General features: G+C 39.0%; 1 protein-coding gene across 2 annotated transcripts in view; it reads right to left on the bottom strand.

Annotated features, from left to right (window-relative positions):
- LOC149323564 (glycogen synthase kinase-3 beta) overlaps positions 1 to 21,823 on the bottom strand; it is a 106,701-nt gene that overhangs the window by 36,112 nt on the left and 48,766 nt on the right. For both annotated transcript variants that reach the window (XM_089489330.1, XM_089489324.1), the window contains exons 5-8: positions 17,339 to 17,469; positions 4,602 to 4,708; positions 1,400 to 1,497; positions 381 to 476 (exon numbers count right to left, since the gene is read on the bottom strand). In XM_089489330.1, the coding sequence (XP_089345456.1) occupies positions 381 to 476; positions 1,400 to 1,497; positions 4,602 to 4,708; positions 17,339 to 17,469 (432 nt within the window). The remainder of the gene's footprint in view (positions 1 to 380; positions 477 to 1,399; positions 1,498 to 4,601; positions 4,709 to 17,338; positions 17,470 to 21,823) is intronic.

Genomic DNA, 21,823 nt, shown 5'->3' on the forward strand with positions numbered 1-21,823 from the left:
ATCTGAGATCAGTATCAGAGGAAGTGATGCTCTCCTGAAACCTCCAAGGTATTTTTACACATGCTAGGTGGATATTATTATTATTCTTTTCCACACCAAGCCTCATCTGCAGCTTCCTCTCTCCTCAGAAAAGTAACTCCAGTGGTCTGGATTGCCACATTATAGGTTCCCACCCTATAATGACAGAAGTCCATCCAGCCACATAAAAAAAGAGAGAGAGTCTATTATCCTGGACATGAATAACACATGTTAACAATATATAGATCCACTGAGAAACAGAATGTACTAGTTATCTTTTAAAACTTCTGAAAATTAACATATAAACCTGAGAGCAAAATACATTTCCCACACGCAACTACCATTACTTCAAAGAGACTCACCTTAGTCCATGGATGTGCCTTAATCTGAGGAAATTTAAATTCAGTGTAGTTTGGATTCATTTCTCTAATTTGTTCTCTTGTAGGGGTTCCAAGAACCTAGAAAATGAGAAAGATGAACTATTAACACCTTGGATCAAGCAAAATATTACATCTATCATATGCTGCAGCATTACAGAAAAAAGGAATATGATTCTATGGACCTCAATCAAAAGTGCTATGCATATAGATTCCAACTCCATATAAAATGTTTAAAACATTTGTACTTTTTGAACAGCAGCAAATATTTCCACAATGGGATATAAGTCACAGACTGAGGTTCAGTGGGTAAGAGGTCATAGTGATCTCTCCAATTGTGACCAGATTTTGCATTTAAATAATTGACAGAATTTATTAGTTTACTTTGGAATGAAAAACACATAATTACGTCAAATGTAGGTTGTATGTTTTATGAAGTAGCCTCATAATGCTTCAGTAAACTGGACAAGTTTAGACAAGATATTCTTTCTGACACAAAACAAGCATAAGTAGTTCCATCACAAGTAGAGACATTCTGTCCAGCACAAAAGTAAATCTATATAAATGATGATGAAGATGATGGTGACAATTTGCATCACCATCATATTGTACAGTGACACACCCAATAAAACAAACCAAGGAATAGAAACATAGTCATTAAAAACCTAAAAGGTGTATGTCCCACATGCTGTTTCAGTGGTCACTCTCATCCATCTCAGAATGCTTTTACCATCTTCTTGGTATTTACCTATAAATGTGAACATCAGTACAGTGGCTTTTTACTCCACCTATTTACACTTATTATCATACACTTGCTACCTTTGAAAAATCAGACAGCCACGCCCTTGTGATCTAGTTCTACAAGTAACTACTGATAATCAATGGGAAATAAAGTACACATATTTCTGTTTAATTACAAGGAGGAATGTAGATAAATAAAACTCACATAAAATTGCAATTTTTAATATTTTTTAAATCTCTAAATAATAATAAAAATACCATACCTTTATTATTTCCACCAACTGGTCTACACCACTGTCACCTGGGAAAATTGGTTGTCCTAGTAATAGTTCTGCCAATACACAACCTGCTGACCAAACATCTGGGGGGTGGAAATATATTTTAGAAAGAGAGACAGAGAAAGAGAGGGGGGGATTACATCTGCTTGTCTGCATTTGCCATCAGCTCTACATATCTACAGATTTTGCATTTACCGATTTAACCATCCACAGCTTCAAAATATTTTAAAAATTCCCAAAACCAAGCTTTGATTTTGCCATTTAATAAAGAAACACTATTTTACTATGCCATTGTATATAATATCTGTCTTAAAACCAGTAACAGAACACTTGCAAGCCACAGAGGCTTATGAGTCTGAAGAAGACTATCATTTGGAATATTCTGGAGCTGAGCTTTGTGGAAGGAAGCCCACCCCCCTCCCCTTCAGCAGCACTCCTAAATAGCATGACTCCCAGTTTTCCTTTCAGTTCACAGACAACTGCAACAAAAAAAGGAAGAAAAGATAAACTAAGAGACCAACAGAAACACCTGGGTAACTAACACACACACACACACACACTCACCTCGGTAAAGTAAGATCTACATTGAGTGTATAATGTTCTCTAGTCATACAGGGAGAAACAACAGCTATTAAAATCAAAAACTTCAGTATACACTGATTACATGTTAGGGTCCAAGGGCTTGACTTAAGACTCCTAATAAAACTGACCAATTCTGAGTAGGCACTGGGGGAAGAAGATGGGTACTGATTTTAGAGAACTTTCCAGAACTGATTCACTAGGATATGAGGGAAAAGGCTATGGACTTCTGAACTGGACTGCATAAAGCCAAAGTGCCTGCCACATGCATCTTTAATGATAAGAAGGCCAATCTCAAATTCTTTGTGAAACTGAAGAAGCCAATTTACAGGGCACAAAACTGAGTCCAATTCTATCTACAGCTAATGTTTAATGCCTGGCCTATTCTGATGTATTGTCGGCTTTCTTGAATCCTCTACACTGCTAAGGTACCCACAGAAAGAAACAAAGAAGTTTAAAAAGTTGGATTAGGTGACTTGATACAAACTCAAGAAATTGTGTAAGTGATGATATATGTACTACTACCACCTACTCTGAAAACTATTAGCTGTTGTTCACTTGCAAAAGATATGCGTTTATCAAATCCATGCAGGCAGAATTCCAGATTGCTTTGAGAACATAAATAGACTCATGTTTCAAATGCAGATCAACTCCTTGAAATATTACATATTAGAGAGCCAGTCCTCAAAATTCAGTTCTATAGAAATTACTCTGGATCATCCGAGACACCATTTCAAACACCTTCTTTTTCTTTTGATGACTGTTGACTGTGTCATTGGAACTTGGGAGATCCTTGAAAGAATGGATGCAGGCTAAACGAGAGACAGGGGACTCGGTGTGTGATGTCGTAGAGAATGGCATCCACCACAGACTTATTCTGGAACACAATTTACTGCATCTCATTTCTCAGCCCACAGCTCTGGTCTTTATTCTTGACCAATCCCTCTTCCTCAAATGGTAAGTTTTCAGTCTGAGAACTGAAAACTAGGAAAACTGTTGGTGCACTACCTTAATGACTGTACTTTTCCAGGGTCATGCAGAAGTGGGAGGCAAAGCTAAAAAAAATCTTCAGGCAGCCTATTTCCCCAACATCTTTCTTTCTTCCTGGAGGATACAGCTGGGTTTTTTTCCTCCTGCCACTACTGCCTACACCTCTGCAGTGACTTCAGCATAGACTCCAGCTCAAAGAAGATTCTAGCTCGAGTTTCTTCAGCTAGCAGAATATGGGGCCAAAGGACAACAATATCCACTTTGGTAGTAGTATGTAGAGGTTTATGATCAGAGGTTTCAACAACCATGGAGCTGAATGGCAAAAGAAAAAAGAACACACCTCTTTCTGAACTTACGGGAGCCAGAAAAGAGATGTGATGAACTGGCCAAGAGAGCCCTCATGAGGCTGGGGGATTAGTTAGTGTTTTAATGTGTGTAGTGTGCCAGGAAAGCATTGTCTTTGTCCACCACTGATGGACCAGAGTTTGTGGATATGTTCTTTTCCTGCTATTTCTCTTTCCACTCTTCCTTTCTAGTTTTTTGTTCTGCTGTTCTGTGGTCCAAGATGGACCACTCAGGAAGACTGAAGTATTTCTGCAACCATTTTCTGTTTATTCCCATTCCTAATGTCTGACTTATGTCCATTTATTCACTGGCATATGCACAGGGTGGTCACAACCCAACATCAGAGCAGATTTGATTCCCGAGATTGACTAAGACTGTTCTTTATGCCTACTTTTTCTTTTTCTGCTTCTTGATAAAAAGTCAGAAGACTGTTGAGTTTTTATCTTTGTCCTTGAATCCACTTTGAGATACCTCCCTCATGTAGGAGAGACTTCCAAAAAGAGTGCAGCAGGCACTAATGTACCCTGCAACACTGGCAATGATGAGAATATTGAATAATGGGACTCTCTTTGAGGCAGACCACTGTCAGGGCTGTCACTTGGCAGGACCTTTCGTTCTCAAGGGATGCACATTTGAGTCCATAAGCCCTGAAATCCTCATGGAAAGATGCCCTCGGGGACATAAAGCATGAAAGAATAAACAAAAATGTAACAAAAATAAAAGCACATAAGAAAAGAGAATGGAAGGAAATTAATACTAGGAAGAAATTACTTTGCTTTTGTCTGAAGAGAATTTGAAGGGATGTTTCTGTGATTTTCCTATGGCAGTCTAAAAGGAAGTGAGGAGGAAAGCCCTTTAGGCTTGTGCAGTTAAGACAAAAAGAAAGGTCCTCCTATCAAAAATCTCAGCAAACGAACTCATCTCCAACATGCTACAAGAGGCTCTGTGCATTACCTATACATTGGGAAGAAATAGATAATGCCTACCTATATAGTACCCTTTAATGGGGTCTATTTTGCTAAATTTTGCTAAAGGCAGAAAAACCTTCAAATACATGTTCCATAGCAAATTTACCAGCTCCAGCTAAAGCTTTAAAAGTTTAATTTAAAATGAAAAGGTATGCCTCTTGCCCGAGTAAATTATCAGAAACAATAGAAATATTAAACTGGCTTTATACTCTCAAAAACAATTAAAAAAACCTATTTTCCAGCTAATTCTAAATATTCAAGTTTGATTATATTAAATATGTTTTTAAAAGGAAATACATACATACCTATACTGGAGGTATAATCGGTGGCTCCAAAGATCAACTCTGGTGCCCTATAGTACCGAGAGCAGATGTAAGAAACATTGGGCTCTCCACGAACTAGCTGTTTTGCACTAGAAGTAAGGAAAGAAACAAAGACAGAGGTTACAAATTAATTGTGTTTATTTAACGAACACATGCTTGTTTCAAGATAAAACTTCATTTGCCATTCCTTAGTACACATATCCAATACTGTATTATACTGTATATATATTTTTACTTTTTTCCAGACTGAGGGGAGCTCATAGTTATTAAGGATTGAGGCAGCAGAGTAAAGCATTATTCAATAGAGCAAATTATATATTTTTCAAAACAGGCATTCCAAGTGCTTGATTATACATGATTAAAACATGTTGATATACTTTAATATATGTAAATCATGATGTTTTAATTTTTAGACCCTAAACTTTGTATACAATGAAGTGGGATAACTTGTTAAGTATCAACATGACTGAACTAGAGGTAATAAAAACAATCTTACCTTTTCTAACTTTACTACATTAGGTTTGAAGGTGAATATATCACTTTTTAAAAGGCATTAAAATAAAAATCTTTGCAAGTTACACAGGTCTAACCTGCACTTCATAATGCAGTTTGACACTGTTTTAAAAGCCATGAGTCAATGTTACATAATTCTAGGCTCTGCAGTTTTTAAAGCTATTTAGCCTTCTCTGTCAGAGAGTTCTGGTGCCAAAACAAACTACAAATCGCATGATTCCATAGGATGAAGCCACGGCAATTGACCAAACTAGCCAATGTGTCGTGGTGCTTTGCGTGTTTGACTAGGAATCTGACAGAACAGGGTTTGAATCCCATCTCAGCCATGGAAACCCACAGAGTGACCTTAGGCAATTCGCTCTTTCTCATCCTCAGAGGAAGACAATGGTAAACCTCCCCTGAATGAATCTTGCCAAGGAAACCCTCTGATAGGATCTCCCTAAGTCTGCATGAACGTGAAAGCACCATAAGAAATAGTTATGAACAATAGGGGGAAGAACCAGCAGAATTTGTTCATATGAGTGGTATTGTTGCTCTAGTGGGCAACAAAAGATGAGACTCTTATACCACTAAGCAATGGCTTCTGGACTGATGCCTTTGTAGTAGTACAGTGCGCCCATATCATATGCAGGTGCCCTATACGTCGCTTTCAGCTTATGCTGAAAGCCGCACAACAAGCAGGAAATGGTGTGCATACCCATGGCATAGTTTCAATGGGGCTCAAGCATACGTGGAATTTGTCTTACACAGGGGTGGTGGTGGTCCAGAACAGATCCCCCGCATAAGACAAGGGCACACTGTAGTAGTGATGCTCACAAACATGGTACCAGTGCATGGCATATGGAGAAATATTTTTGCCAGCACCCAACATTCACACTGGATAATCCTCATGCTCTTCTCCACCTCAGTGATTCATGAATGTAAAGAGTGATTAATGTTGGAATGGCGAGGAAGCAGTTTTAATGGTTCACACAAGCAAGGTTCTATTGCTTAAAGCCAAACTACTATGACTCAGGTTTGTAAATGTTTCATTCAATCTTGGAGTCTAACCAATTTTTCCTTTACGCCAAATTTTGTTACAAACAAGAATGATATTGCTTACATGGCAATCTTTAAAAATGATCAGATGGCCACAAAACAAACAAGAGAAGTAACTTCATTAAAGCAAGGGAATATATATTACATGGAGTTGTTGAAAGTTGACATTTTCAATCCTTAACCCTCCCTCTTTCTATCTGACCCCACTAACTTGATGAATGTGATGCAAATAAAAAAATGCTTATGGTACTAAAATATTATCAAAATCAATAGAAAATTGTTGTTGTTCACGGCCGTCAACTCGACTTATGGTAACCCTATAAATGAGGGACCTCCAAGTCACCCTATTTATCAAGAGCCCTGCTCATTTAGCTTCCTTGACTGTGTCTATGTGGAAAGCAACCTTCCTCTGTTCCTACTGCTTCCACCTTACCTAGCATTATTGTCTCCTCTAGTGAATCCTGTAATCTATACAGTCAAATGTTTTCTATGGACTATAAAAAACACAGGCTGATCTTCTTTTGAAATTCTTTGATATGGTCTATTATCTAGTGTATGTTTGCTATAAGAAAAATTACATTCACAGTCAGCCCTCCATATTAGTGGCTTTGATTTTTGCAGATGTGATCATTCACCTATTTGATTAATATGTCCTCTGTAAGAATCTCTAGGTCTTCCAGCATGACTCTATAGTCAACATAATCTCTGGAGGACCAACAAATTCCCAGACAGAATGCTATTCTAGGTATTTCATAGAAATGAAAACAAAATAACATGCTAGTTTTGATTTGATACTGGATCATTTTATAAAACACTGGCTGTAATGGCTTATCTTTAAATATTTGCTTCTATGCATATATTCTCTACTGATGTGGGTTTTTTTTTACTTTTGTTTGCTTTTAATATGTTTATTATTGATTTACAACTGTTTACGTAGTGCTTACATCTACGTTTTCTACAGGTGTGCACAAATCATAATTATATGCCATATTGAGTCAGTACATAAAATCAATATTACTAATACTGTGATAATATTGTAGATTGAACAAAAAGCCAAGATGATGAATTAGTGATCTGTAGCATTTTATTGACTTGCCAGGCTACCCCAGCAAGTCATGCCAGGCTCAGGTCATCGCTCCTACAGCAGCAAACTTGTGAGAGATAAAATCGTAAAATCCTTTGAAAAACACTGAGCTGGACAGAAATGAGGATGTCTAGCTTACAGTATATAGCACTTACAGGAATGTTCTGACTTTCACAGAATCTGTCTTACTTCAGTTGATTGTTTTGCCAAAGAAATGGGTTGTTCACATATTTAATCAGTAGGATTAGACTAAATGGGTAATTAAAAGGACTGACCTTCCCCAATTCCTGACCATACGCTGCTACTTGAAATAATTATAGATGGGAAAGTCACATTATTTCATCCACATAAACTTGATGCTGGACTAAATTCCAAATCCACAAACTGATGATACTCTATCGGACTAACTAAAATGCAAAAAATATATCATTCAAGCATTTGAAGCTTCACTAGTCAAAGAGGTTAAAAAAGAAGAAAAGTAATGAGGTCTAGAGACTATGGTTTCCTGGCACACTCAACATAACACTAGTTAACATCCCAGCCACATGAGGGCACACCTGGCGAGTTTATCCAATCTCCTTTCTGGTTCCCAGCCAGCATCACAGTGCAATAATTCCCTCCACCATTCATATAGTTAGCTATTCACTTTGGCTTTAGGCAACATCTTTCTTCCTGCCTTTATCCCACAATGACCCATCATTAAAACTGAACTTGTCACCTCATCACTATATCCACAAGTTCTGCGTTGATATTGCTGTTCACACATACAACCTGTTCCTTTATGGCTATAAAGGTCTGTTCTTAGGCACTTCACTCCATGCATCTGCTGTAGTAGACTTAAGTCTATGAGAGCTTATGCTACAAACTTCTTTCATTCAGTTAGTCTCAAAGGCGCTGCGCTACCTGTTTTCTGAAGTGAGTTTCAATGAATCCCTTAGAATATCTTTAGTCCACTGATTTTTAAAGCTATCTGATGTGGGGACCAATAGAAGTCCCCCTCCCCTACACAGCATGTGCCAATGCACAACAGAAATGAAAAAATATTCTATCCACTGTTTGGACAAGCAGCTAATATCTTGTGGACTACCACAAGTCTAGAGACCACCACTTTCAGTAGAACTGCATTAGTTTCCCTGAAAAGTTTCCCTCAATGCTATCTCATCCATCTTCTCCATTTGCAGACTCTCTCCTCTTCTCATTTTGCTTTCCAACAACCCTCTAATTCAGTAAGTTACGTGCTTAAGTTCAGGTGTGAGGAGGGATCTATTAGTTTGGAACCAATGGAGCCGCTTAGCTAAGCCCTTACTGCATTTACCTACTCAGAAGGAAATTCCATTGAACCCATTGTACGTCTTTTGTGTGTTTGTTATAGCTCATACAGTGTTAGAAACTTGGACAACTTATTTTATTGATTGACTGACTAGGTGGGAATCTTTCCCTCACTGCTTCTTTCTCTCCTCATCCATTCTGTTTTTCTCACAAACACTGCTGAGTGGATCACTGACTTCAATAGATCTGGTAAGTTTGCAGCTTGCAGCCAAAAGATACAACCAGCTAAAATTATACCTTCACATCTCTTTTTCTTAAAACTCCACTAGGAAGAATCTATCTTAGACTGAAATAAGTAAAATGTGTGCTTTGCCACCAAGCATTCCAGATCACAGTTCTTGATAGGGAATATGAGGACAGGGAGCATACAGTAATTTTGTTGTGCAGAAAAATATTCTGCATATTTCTGTGGAATTCAAATATTTCTGATTAAGAATTCTCCAGCCTTTCACTATCCTCTAAATACCACATTATCCATGATATGTGACTGAAGTGGTAGTTGCCATATACCCCAGGGTGACCTGCACTTGTCTGGCCCTCACTCACCTGGACATACTTGAGGGGGATTGATGGAGTGCTACAAAATGGTTGTCTTGGAGGAAGGCTGCCTGTGCCTTCAGATCTAGGATTGTCTCAATGAATCTTCTCTCCTAACACAGGACCAAGAGGGATATCCCCCAGTTCAGCAGCAGTTCAAGGCTCTTGATAAGATCCAAGACAGTCTCTATATCTTTTAGGAGTTGTTTTTGGAGGGAACTATGGTGAGCCAATTCTCTATGTAGGGATAAAGGACAACAACCTACTGCTGTAAGAAAGCTGCCACCACTGCCATGACCTTTATGAAAGCATGAGCAGCCATGCTGAGGATGAAAGGTATGACCCAGAACTAGTATGTCTTCTTCCTCACAAAGCAGAGGAATCTTCGATGGGATGCCAAACTGAAATGTGAAAGTAGGCATCCTTCAAATCCAGAGTGGTGAACCAGCTACCTGAATTCAGTTGAGTTGAGAGTCCTGAAGCGACATGGACAGATGTAGCAGTTGACACCTCAAAGGTCCAGGATGGGGTGCTGGGTGACAACGAAATACTGAGAGAAGATACTTCAGCAGTATTGATGGCCTCTTTTTGCAAGAAAGTATCCACCTCCTGGAATAATGTCATGGAGGGAGGCATGGAACTTACAATGCCTGTGGGAGGATACTTTCAAAGTCAATGACATAGTCTCTTTCAACAATGTTGAGGACCCAGGACTCTGAGGTGATGGATGCCCAAGTAGAGTGGTATTTCTCAGGCCAGCTGTGGAACGGAGGCATATATATTGATGATGGCAGCATGGTCTTACTGTTTGGTGAAATACAACAGTGGTCTTTTTAGTACAGAAGCAGCTCAGAAAGTCAAAGCCAATGCTTAGATATCTTTTCTTGGCATTTCAACTACCCAGCAGAGGAAGGTAGTGTAAAAGCACATTGGCACCAAGATCTCAATGGAATGTAGGATCTCCTTGAGCTCATGCAGTATCCATACAAGGAGTACCTGGGATTCAAAACTCATCTGTAGCAGAGGGTTGAAGCTGTCTGTTTCCCTCATCTTTTGGGTGTGCTCTAACTTGGTGTCTACATAAGTGTTGAAGAGCTCATCACTGTCAAATGGCTGGCTCTCAATCACTAACTGAGCCTGCATGAAGAACCCTAATGAACATAGTTACACATGTGTATGGAGAGCCACAACACCAGCATTCATTTTGCTCCTGCAGTCAGAGATGTGGCTGGATGTCATTATTTACTAGCCAGCCAACAGGTGAGATTCAGATAGGATAAAGGATGCTATTCTCCTGTCCTCATCACTCGTCTTGTTGACAGTGGGAGTTGATTTCCCCCAAATAACTGATGGTGTACTCCATGCAGGTCAAGCAATTGGAAATCTTGCACAGCAAGGAGGAGGAGGAGTAGAATTTTCTTCCCACTGAATCAGGTTTCTTCCCCTGCTTGCTGGCTGGCATGAAGTGGAGATGTGGAGACACCCAGCAGAATCAACAATAAGAGAATTGGGCTTCAGATGTTGCCCTAACCAGGGTGTTTCAGAGTTCTGAACCTGTAAAAGTTCTCAGTTTAATTGGATATGGTTAGAATGGATGGGGGAGTCCACCATGAGATGTGCATGACTTTGTAGCAAAAGAATGGAATGGAAGGGGGCATTGCCCATGACTTATTCATGACTTGGACAAAGTAAGACTGCAAAGGCAACACTGCAGGCATGGTAGCATGTGTCTGGACATGATAAAACACTGTTGTCAATCTGCGACTGTGGTTGGGCCATGAAGAGGTCAAGTGACTCAGTCATGCTTATAATTTGACTGACGAAGGCTTATATGACGTCTGTAGGTGAGGACGGATCCAGGGTACTAAGTGCAAAGAGAATTTGATAGACTGAGTCTGAAATAGTCCCAGGGTGCAAAATGCCAGTAGCTGAAGTAGAAGGCTGCAGTAGCTCTATTGAAACAGCAGGCTCATAGTTAGCCTATTTGGAGACTTCCTGTACTGGCAGCAATCTGGACAGTAGAGGTTCATGTTGCATTACTAAAGGACTCTCCTGTAGGCCAAAGACTTGCTGTATCTAAAATAGCTGAATTCTAACAACATCAATGAGTGTCCAGTGCCACTGTATCCACCAATGTCTGGGCCGATGGTCAAGATGTTGCCAGTGGCAACCCCTGGAGTGGTACCTGGAGTTTCAAGAGGACCCTAACTCAAGTACAATCTCAATGCCAATCGGAAACAATGGGATGAAGACCGATGCAAATGCCTTCGAAATGGTGACAGCATGTCAAGTAGAGGTCTGCTGGCTGGAGGTGGATTAACAGGAGACGCTTGTCCAGAGGGAGATGGTTATATCATGACCCTCATAGCCGGATATGATTCCAAGAATCTTTAGATATATTCTCATAAGAGTGGTAATCAGACACATGCACTGCCACCAACAGAGCAAAGGTGAGTGGCTTAAGGAGACTTGAGCGGTTTAAGATTGCATGTCCAAAAGGTTTTCTCGAGAGGTGAGTCATTGAACCTGAGGAGTAGTCTAGGTTTGAATAGAAGCTGGCTGCTCTGCAGGGACTGAAGAATGAGACTGACCACACTCTTTCTCTTTTGAATGCTTCTTCTTCTTTTGCTTTTTTCTCCCCAGCAATTGTAAGTCAAGTTCCAAGGATTTTCCCAGTGTATGGGGATGTGTGTGTGCGCACACACACACACACAGTATCTGAATGTCCCTGTGAGAGTTTAGAAATAGCAGAGATGGAATCTATCAGCAACAATTCTGCTTCATGCCAAGCAAGGAACTGACCATTGGGACTGGAGTGACTTTTAGTATCTCTTTGTGGCACCAATACTGACAAAAACAAATGTAGATGGGCAAGAAAACTTATCTGCAGTGCCCATCCTATTAGAGGTGGATAACCATGATGTTGGTGAAGGAGACGGAAAGGCCTGCTTGTAAAGACTGCTTTGTTCCACAACTCCCTGTTTCTCCTCACTTGTGGTGGGAAGGCAGTACAGTGGACACAAGCAGCAACCACATGAGCCTTGCCTAAACAGCTTAGGCACTTCCAAATGACCATCCCATCTGGGAATTTTGGCACTGCAAGAGATCCACTATTTGAAAATTGCCAGTGAGGAAGTATAGCTCCAAGTGCGAACATGGCTTTGACTGCCAAACGCTAGATAATGGAGAAGCCAAAGATAGCAGCAAGGGCAGCACTGAATAATGAATAGCAAAAGTAACTCAACAGAGCAGTATCTAATGATGATGACGCAGTGGCGGACAAAAAGTATCTACCAGTTTCAGTGGAAAGTCCCTTGTCTAGGGTTGCTTGAGGTGGATGGGGCTACTGCCAAAATATTTTTACTAGATTGTGGAAAGTTCCAAACGGTGCACCATGCATGTGCAGGATAGCCCATCTGTGTGGGGTACGGAGAAGAATCCATGAAGAACTGTATTTTAATTTTTATATTTTTTGTTAAAAATATGTTTTTGAATTGCAGAACATTTCATCAACTGCCTGAAATGTTCTTCAAACTGGGTAAGCATACATTCTCCGGAGGTGGCTCAAGTATTAACCTTCTAAAATCAGAGACAGACAAGGGATAATGGATAATGTGAATTATACTCACAAGGATGGGCTAGATGGATGTACCTGCCAAAACAAAATTTGTAGAGACATTAAGCAAATGCACTAGTACACCTGGCCTGAAATCAGCCAGAGGGGATGTGACTGCTGGAGTTACTCCTAAATTAATCCATAGTGATAGTTTGGACTTAGTGAGATGATCAGGGAGGTTAAAGAATAATGAGGAATGGAAGAAAGCTGAATGCAATCTTCATGTCTTTCTTCATTGTGGAGAATTTAATATACATAGTGAGGGCATTTTCGGAAAGGGGACATGAGAAATTGAGATAAGAAATGGTGACAAGAGGTCATAGGACTTTTGACAAACTGAAGAAAAAAAGGCTAAATCACCTGGCCCAGTTATCACCTGAAACTTCTTAAAGAGTAAAGGTAAAGGTAGTCCCTTGACATGAATGGCTAGTAGTAAGTGACTGTAGGGAGTGGTGCTCATCTCCGTTTCTAAGCCAAAGAGCCAGCATTGTCCAAGGACTGCACTGGTGGTCATGTGGCCAGCATGACTGCACTGAACGCTGTTACTTTCCCACCGAAGTAGTAGCTGTTTATCTACTTGCATTTGCATACTTTCGAATTGCTAGGCTGGCAGAAACTGGGATTAGTGACATGAGCTTACTGCATGATGAGACACTTGGGCCTTTACTACTAACCTTACGATCTTTCAATTGTCAGAATTGGCATCTTAACCACTAAGCCACAAAAGTGAAATCACTGATTTTATTATAAATCCTTAAGTTCAGTGCCAGAGGACAGAAATGTAGACAATACAGTTTTTTGAAAGGTACCAGAAATGGAAGGCTAATTAGCTTATGTTTCTTCTGCATCAATGGACTATTAAATGGAGAAAGTATAATATGCCAAGTCTTGCAGAAGGAGAATCAACATTGCTTCTGAAAAGGTAAAACCTTGCCATCTGAGGTCTTTTAAGAGTATCATAAAGCATGTAGAAAATGGAGATGTGGTAAGCATTGTTCATCTGAACTTTCACAAAGTCTCCTAAGCAAACCTAGTAGCAATGGGCTAATGTACAAGTTTCTACATAATGGATTACATCACAATAGTTACAAGATCAGACGAATAAGGAAAAAGAGAAAAGATATTAAAGAGCATCTGCAAACTAGGTGAAGAAGCACTGATAAGGCAAATGTAATTCAATGTATCCAAGTGCAAACTGAGGCACATTTGGACAAAACAAGTAAATCATAAATTCATTAGGTATGTCGATGGGGTCTGAATTAACAGTTATTGACCAGGAAAAGGATTTCTGGGTTGCAACTGTCACCTTGATCCATTGTGTGGTTGCTATAAAAAGACAAATTCCCATGCTGAAGATCTGAAATTAAAAAAATGAAATTGACGAAACCTGTACTATATCTTTGTTTAATCCTATGGTATGACAATGCAGATATTCCTCAGTTAATAAAGTAGAGAGAAAATGTGTTATCAGAAGCAGAAATAACATGAAAAGAAAAGGAATAGGTTATTATATCATCAAAAAGATGGGCACTTCAACAGGTTTAACCAAACTTTTTATCCAGAACTAACAATACGTGCATGCAATAAGAAACAACAAACTGCATCAAGGGAAAGTGTCTTTTCTCCTCAGACTCCATTTTTCTTATGATTTCCACTCCACTTACATATCTATGCTTTTTTAACATGCTGAGGATAGCTGGCAAGGCAAGTGTATCGCCTATACCCCTTTTCAATGTTTTGGTGTTCATACATGCTTAATAAGTGATTATGGCTGCAACTGTCATTTACTTTGCCTGCTGTGGGCAGGCACACACAACTATGATAGGATCAGCAAGAGAAGAATCCCGTTCTTTCCCACTTCAAGCTTAATTGTATACAACAGACAGTAAAAACCAAACGTCTGTGCTTTTCCAGCCTTCTATCACTATCTCCACAATGTTGATGCTGCTAAAATAAATATTTCTAGGTTTCAAAATCAAATCAAACTTGTCTAGATTTTGGAGCAATTCCAAAGTTTAAAACATCTGGGCTTGTTTAACTGAGAAAGAAAGCAAGCAAGAAGGGAAATGAGAGGTGTATGAAATTGTGTGAAGTGTGGAGAAAGGGGAAAGGGAGGTTTTTCGCCTCCCTCTCATCAGGAGCAGGATTCCCCAAAGAAGTTAAATGTTGGGAGGCTTGGAACTAACAAAGGGACGCACCTCCTGAGCCAGGCACAAAAATCAAGCTATAGAATTTGCTGCAATGACATATAATGTAGAGTTGTCAGCTTAGACAAAAAGAGATTTAGACAGAGATTTAGACTAGAGGAGGACTGTCAGGAGCTACCAAATATTATAACTAAAATATCACCTACAATGTCAGATGTACTAGCCCTTTGTACATCAGTCGCCAAAGAACATGAGTGGGATCTCTGAGGATACTATTATGCTCATGCCCTGCCTGGGGATTTCCTATACTCATCCACTATAGGAAAGTACAGGAAGAGAATGCTGGAGTACACAGGCAATTGACCTACTCTGGCAGGACTATTCTTATGTATTTCTGTTCTTGCCAGCCTTAAGAAAATCTACCAGCAGGGTTTTTTTCACCCCACAATTTTAATTCAAAAATCTATTTTGGTTACTCAAGAATGTATTTCTGTATTTCTTTTTCATCATCCACACACTGTAATGATCATTATTTCTGACACACAGTTTGGTGCAATTTGAGGATGGTCGATTTTGTTATTTTAATCATGCATCACTCTAAATGCTTTGGCTTACATTTGGGATTAATGAAAAAATCTGGCAATGTAGTTTTTGATCAATGATACAGTTGTTTCTGAACCTGAAATTCACCAAATAAGTTCTATAAACACTGCAGATGACAAGTGCTATTCAACTATGTGAGGTATGTCTAAATTGCTAATGCAGCTTTGCAATACAGCAGTCAACTGTTAGAAACAAATAAACTGAAAGCAATGGTTGTAAGATCCTGATCTGATACTCTGGCTTGTTCACAAATTTTAATTTCAATATACTATAATTTGTTTTATCCTGGAACAACTACAATATGATAGTGGCCATGAAGCGAAGCTTTTTGTCTCCACATTCATGAAGGAAATGGAGAAGCACACCAGTTCATGCCAAAAACTAAGGTTTGTTGTTATATCTGTACTCAGTCCAAGAGTTCACTACGGTATTTTATTCAAACAGTTTATGACTGTACCCCTGCCAATGTTTCTGGACTTATGCTAGGGCGAGCTGAAGTTGTGTTGTAGGCAAAAGACATCTCGATGACCGGAGTTGCTTTTCTCCTCCAGTCTACAGGCTTCTTCCCTCATACCATGTCCAACTCTTTTTAGGGAGATAACTGAAAATGAGAATGCTACAACTAATGTTTCTTCTTTCAAATAATCTCTTAAACTTTCATGCTTTCTGAGGTATAAGTTAAAAAGAGCCATGGGCAAAACAGAAATAATATACACTAAATATTGGTATGCATGCCTATTTTAAGTAACAAATCCTACTCAAATTTAAGTCACAGGGGAAATAGGAATATTACACAAATACCCACAGCATCTTCTCTAGGCACATTTGTAACAAGACTTACAACATTGGTGAAATACGCTTTTGCTGCTACTACTATAACATGAACATCAAAATACACCTCAACTATTCGCAACAGAAAGGATTTAAATAATAAATAATAAAATAAAACTTTTATTTTTATCCCGTTTTTCTGTGACGAAACAATCAAAGCGGCTCACAATACATTAAAATATCCACATTCAACAGTATATCCCAAATTCCCCCTCCCCTTAAAACAGAATTAAACATGATACAATTAAAATTGAAGATTAAAATATCTATTAATAACACAATTTAAAAAAATATAACGAGGACAGAGCGGTGGGCTAATACATTATGTGAGGAGTGATCATTCTGTGGCCGGACACTTTTATTCAGGAAAGGCCTGCTGGAAGAGATCCGTCTTGACAGCTGGCAATTTGACAGATCTCTTCCGGCAGGCCGTTCCATAGTCTGGGAACAATTGCAGAGAAGGCCCTCTGGGAGGTAGCAGTTAGTCTGGTCTTTAAAGGCTGCAACAGGTTCCTCCCAGATGACCTGAGTGTGCGGGGCAATTATATGGGGAGTAGGCGATCCCTCAAGGACAAAAATCAACAAGGACAATTTTGCAAATTTTGCCAGCTTTAAAAATGGCAATATAGTACTTTGAAAAAATAGAAGTAGTTTATCCTGCAAGAGAGTCAGCATGACATAGTGGTTTGAATCTTGGACTATGACTCTGGAGTTCAGGGTTCGACTTCTAGCTCAGCCATGAAAGCCACTGCATGACCTTGGGCAAGTCACATGCTCTCATGCTCAGGGGAAGGCAATGGCAAACTCCTTTGAACAAATATTGCCAATAAAACCCTATGATAGAATTGCCATAATTTGGAAACAACTTAAAGGCACACAACAAAAATAACCATTATCCTACAAGTCACAATAACCTGCAAAAAATCAAAAGTATTCAAAGGAAAGCGCAGTGCAAATGTCACTGAGAAAATTGTGTGCCAAACCAGGATATTACTATCATTTATTCCCCAAAGAAGCTTACCTTCCAAAATCACAAAGTTTTAAAACAGCTGTGTCCGGGTCCAGTAAAAGATTCTGTGGTTTTATATCTCGATGGCATATTCCAAAGGAATGGATATAGGCTAAACTTCGGAACAGCTGATACATGTATAACTGAAATACAAGAAGACATTGGATAATGCACACTTTCCATATTAAAACACTGGCAAATGGCAGATTTGACATACTAATTTTTGTATAATAAATAATGAAATACATCTATGTAGTTGAAAGGTGGGGTATAAATACTGTAAATAAATAAATTAATAAAAACAAAAATCAGACATTATAGACATATAACATGTATTTTCTTCATAATTTACACAATGAGCCTCCTCATCTTGAATTCCAAAATATTCCAAATTACAAAAATGTCCACATGGGTGGCTGAGATAGTGACATCTTTGCTTTCTGATGGTTCAATGTACACAAACGTTTAGTGCACAAAAGTATTATAAATACTGTAAAAATGTACTTTCAAGTTATGTGTATAAGATATATATGCAATATATTTTTTTGTATTTAGACTTGGGTCCCTTCTCTCAAGATAACGCATTAAGTACAGATATATACAGTGCGCCCATGTCATACATGGGCACCCTAAACGTGGCTTTCAGCTGCTGAAAGCCACACAACAAGGAGGAAATGGCGCATGTGCCTGTCATGTGCATGTGCCACTGCAACCAAGCCCCATTAGTTTCAATGGGGCTCAAGCATTCACAGTATTTGTCTTACATAGGGGGGGAGTCCAGAATGGATCCCTTGCATAAGACAAGGGCACACTGTACATAATATATGTACAATAATATATGTACAGTACATATATTCCAAAAAAAATTAAAAAACCAAAATCCAAAACACTTCTAGTCCCATGCTTTTTGGATAAGGGAGACTCAACCAGTATGTACTTTTTTTTTAAAAAAAAAAATCCCCCACTTCTCTTCAACTATGAAATTCAAAGCAGTTAACAGAACAGAATCAAGCAAAACTATAGAAAAACACAATAAAAGTCTACAATGTTGAAATAAAAACTCAGGTCATCATTTAAATTTCAGTTCATGAATTCATTTATCAGAGTCAGAGTGACTTTGTAGGCCAGTAGTAATTAAACATTTCACCCTTGGGACCTTCCTTTATACCTACCTGCTGAAGTCCTCTCCCCCCACCCCAACCTGACACAATATATGAATGAAAATATTTTATTTAGTGTGCGTATTTTCAATCACACATTCTTTACACACATTTTTTTTAAAGAAATGACATTATTAGAACAGTTTTATTTAAGTAAATTCAATATGTAACTCAATGCCTGTGTAAATTTCACGAATTAAAAAACAGTTTGGGAAGAGGAAGGAGGGGTGATCAGGGCCACCAAGCCTTGTACTCCCCTTGACCCCCTTGGGGTCCCATCCCACAGTCTGATAACCACTGTTGTAGGCCATCTGCCCCAATGCCTTGCTCCATGAAGACAATCCAGAAATAGAGTAGCTCAAACACATGACTGATCAAGGTTTTGCTCAACGATCTTTCAACAAGGGAAAAGCCACCACTGTTCTTGGCAGGAAATAATTTCACTGCCAACCTGCTTTTACTAACAAAAGGTTTCTTTTCACAATATTAAAATCTACCTTTCTCTTAACATAAACCTACTAGAACTCATCTGCCCTCTGTGCCAAGTCTCTCAGACCCTCTGCTTTGTGACAGAACTTTTCAAGTACCTGAAGGGCTATCATTTCCTCCAGTTTTAAACTACCTCTCTCCAGGATAAACATAATTAATTCCTTTAAACATTTATTTACAAGACTTATTTTCCATACCACAGTTCATTTTTGTGTTAATTTTATTTATTTATTTATTTATTTATTTATTTGTTTGTTTGTTTATTTCAAGTATGAGCAACCTTAAAAGGCATCCCCAAATTAAATTCCTTTCATCCTAGGACATGAAATTGCTGTTGAACGTTTGGGTCTGAAAATGCAGCTGCAGTTTAAGGAGAATGTGAACACTTTCCATTTTATTATATAACCTAAGACATGAAAAATAGAGACCAAGAAAGTATTCAAATTAGGTGCTGGATCAGTTACCCATGAAAGAACGGAGAGGGATTCCATTAAAACAATTAACTGATATTCTCTTTTGAAGAAAAGAATGAAGTAATAATCCAAGCACAAAATCTCTTCCTTGAGACAATACACAGTGGTTTATCCAGGACTGCATTAATTGTTCACCAATTTGATGAATCACCATATGCTTTATATAGACCACAGCAAAGCATTTGACTGTACAGATCCCAAAAAGCTATGAATGGCTCTAAAGGTCATGGGAGTGTCACTACATCTGATAGTCCTGATGAGAAATCTATACTTAGGACAAGCAACTACTGTTAGAACAGAATTCAGAGGAACAGCTTGGTTCCCAACTGGCAAAGGGGTCAGGCAAGGATGCATTCTGTCACCATATTTGTTCAACTTGTATGCAGAAAACATTGTAGGAATAGCAGGTTTAGACTCAAGATGAGTGAAGATAAAAGGAAGGAATATCAACAATGTAGATGACACAATATTACTAGCTCAAAACATCACAGAATTGAAACAACTACTGTATTTTCTGGCGTATAAGACTACCTTTTAACCCAGGAAAATCTTCTCAAAAGTCGGGGGTCGTCTTATACGCCGGGTGTCATCTTTTAGGGCAGGTGATGAAACTTCTGAGCTGGACTGGAGAATCTGTGGTTGCTGCATATGGTGGGGGGAGCTCAAAAACAGCCACGGCCGCATCCCCATCATATGCGACAATCGTATGAAAGCAGCTACCGCTCTGATAGTCTTGGAGACAGGGAGGGCTGGGCAAGCAGGGAGAGCTGACCAATCCAAGAAGGCTTTGTCTACAACAAGGTTTCCTGCTAAGTACCTGCATGTCATTTGAATTAAAATGACCATACTGAAATCAAATCTGATCTTTTTTTTAATTTGTATTTGGTGTGCTTTGGAAGAGGGGTAGTCTTATACTGTGAGTACATCCCAAACTATATATTTTAACTGGAAAAGTTGGGAGTTGTCTTATACTCCCAGTCGCCTTATGTGCCGGAAAATACGGTATTAAGGAAGGCCAAAGATGAAAGTGCAAAGGCATGCTTAATGACCACAGAATTCAACCTAGACAATAAGGAAATCAAATCAAAGATCAAATTGATCACAATGGGGAGAGCAGCTATGAAAGAAATTGCTAAGTAGGTAAAACATACAACTGAGCACTAAAGTCAGAATCATCCAAGCCATAGTATTCCCCATCACCATGTAAGGATGTGAAACCTGGACAGTGAAAAAAGCAGGTAAGGGGGAAAAAAATCAACTCATTTGAGATGTGGTGTTGGATAAGAGTGCTGAGAATACCACGGACAGCCAAAAAGATAAACAAATGGGTCCCAGAACAGATCAAATCAGAATTCTCCTTGGAAGCCAGGATGATGAAACTGAGGCTTTTCTACTTTGGCCACATCATGAGAAGGCATGACTCGCTCGAGAAGACAATAATGCTAAGAAAGGTGGAGGGCAGTAGAAAGAGAACACGACCGCATACCAGATGGCTAGACTCGGTTTGGGAGATCTCAGGCATGAATCTACAAGACTTAAGCAGAGCAGTGGAGAACAGGGAGTATTGGAGATGTTTCATCTCCAAGGTGGATGAGTCAGGGCTGACTTGAGGGCAGTTAACAACAATAATCTGGCATTTAAAAAAATAACTTTTAAAACATGAGAAATCTACTTAACAAAACTGTATATTAAAAATCAAATTCAGGACTCATTCATTAGAAGCGCCAAGCATACTTTGAAACAGTGTGTGTTAATGACACTGACTAAATTTTCAAGGTTATTTCTCTATATAGCACTTCTTGGAAAGCTCTGGTAAACATAAAATTTACATCCTTTCCTAGCAACCAACCTTGACCTGACCCAAGTCTGTTCTATCTATCCATCCATCTATCTTAAAACCCTGCACATTAAGAAATCTGACAACTAAGTCTTTTAGAAAAAATACAGTGGGCCCTCCCCAAACACGGAGGAAATGTGTATGCTCAAACCCCATTTGTTTTACTGGGGGAATGCCGCTGTGTTTGGTGCGGTGCGTGCACCACTGTATTTCCGGCAGCTTAACCTTCTGTGTAAGGCGCGCTGTAATAGGACAGAATTGTAAATAGTCCTTAAAGTCGTGTTGTCCCCTCTTATACACCCCTCAGCAATGTTCCAAGATGGAATTTTTATATTCCTCATTATCTGATTTTGTCTGTTAATGTTTATTAATTCTCTACTTCCATCTCCACTGGAACAAATTTATTGTTATTTTGACAATCTTAGAAACCTCTTTTACTGACCAATCTCAGTTTTGCCAAATTTAGCAAGCCTTATCAACTATTCCTCAAAGTGGACCATTTCTTTTATTCTCCGAGGTGAACCAAAAGTATGTGCTT

This window comes from Sceloporus occidentalis, unplaced genomic scaffold, assembly GCF_023333645.1.
Source record: "Sceloporus occidentalis isolate IW3139 unplaced genomic scaffold, rSceOcc1.0.p SCAF_1, whole genome shotgun sequence".
Taxonomy (NCBI): Eukaryota; Metazoa; Chordata; class Lepidosauria; order Squamata; family Phrynosomatidae; genus Sceloporus; species Sceloporus occidentalis.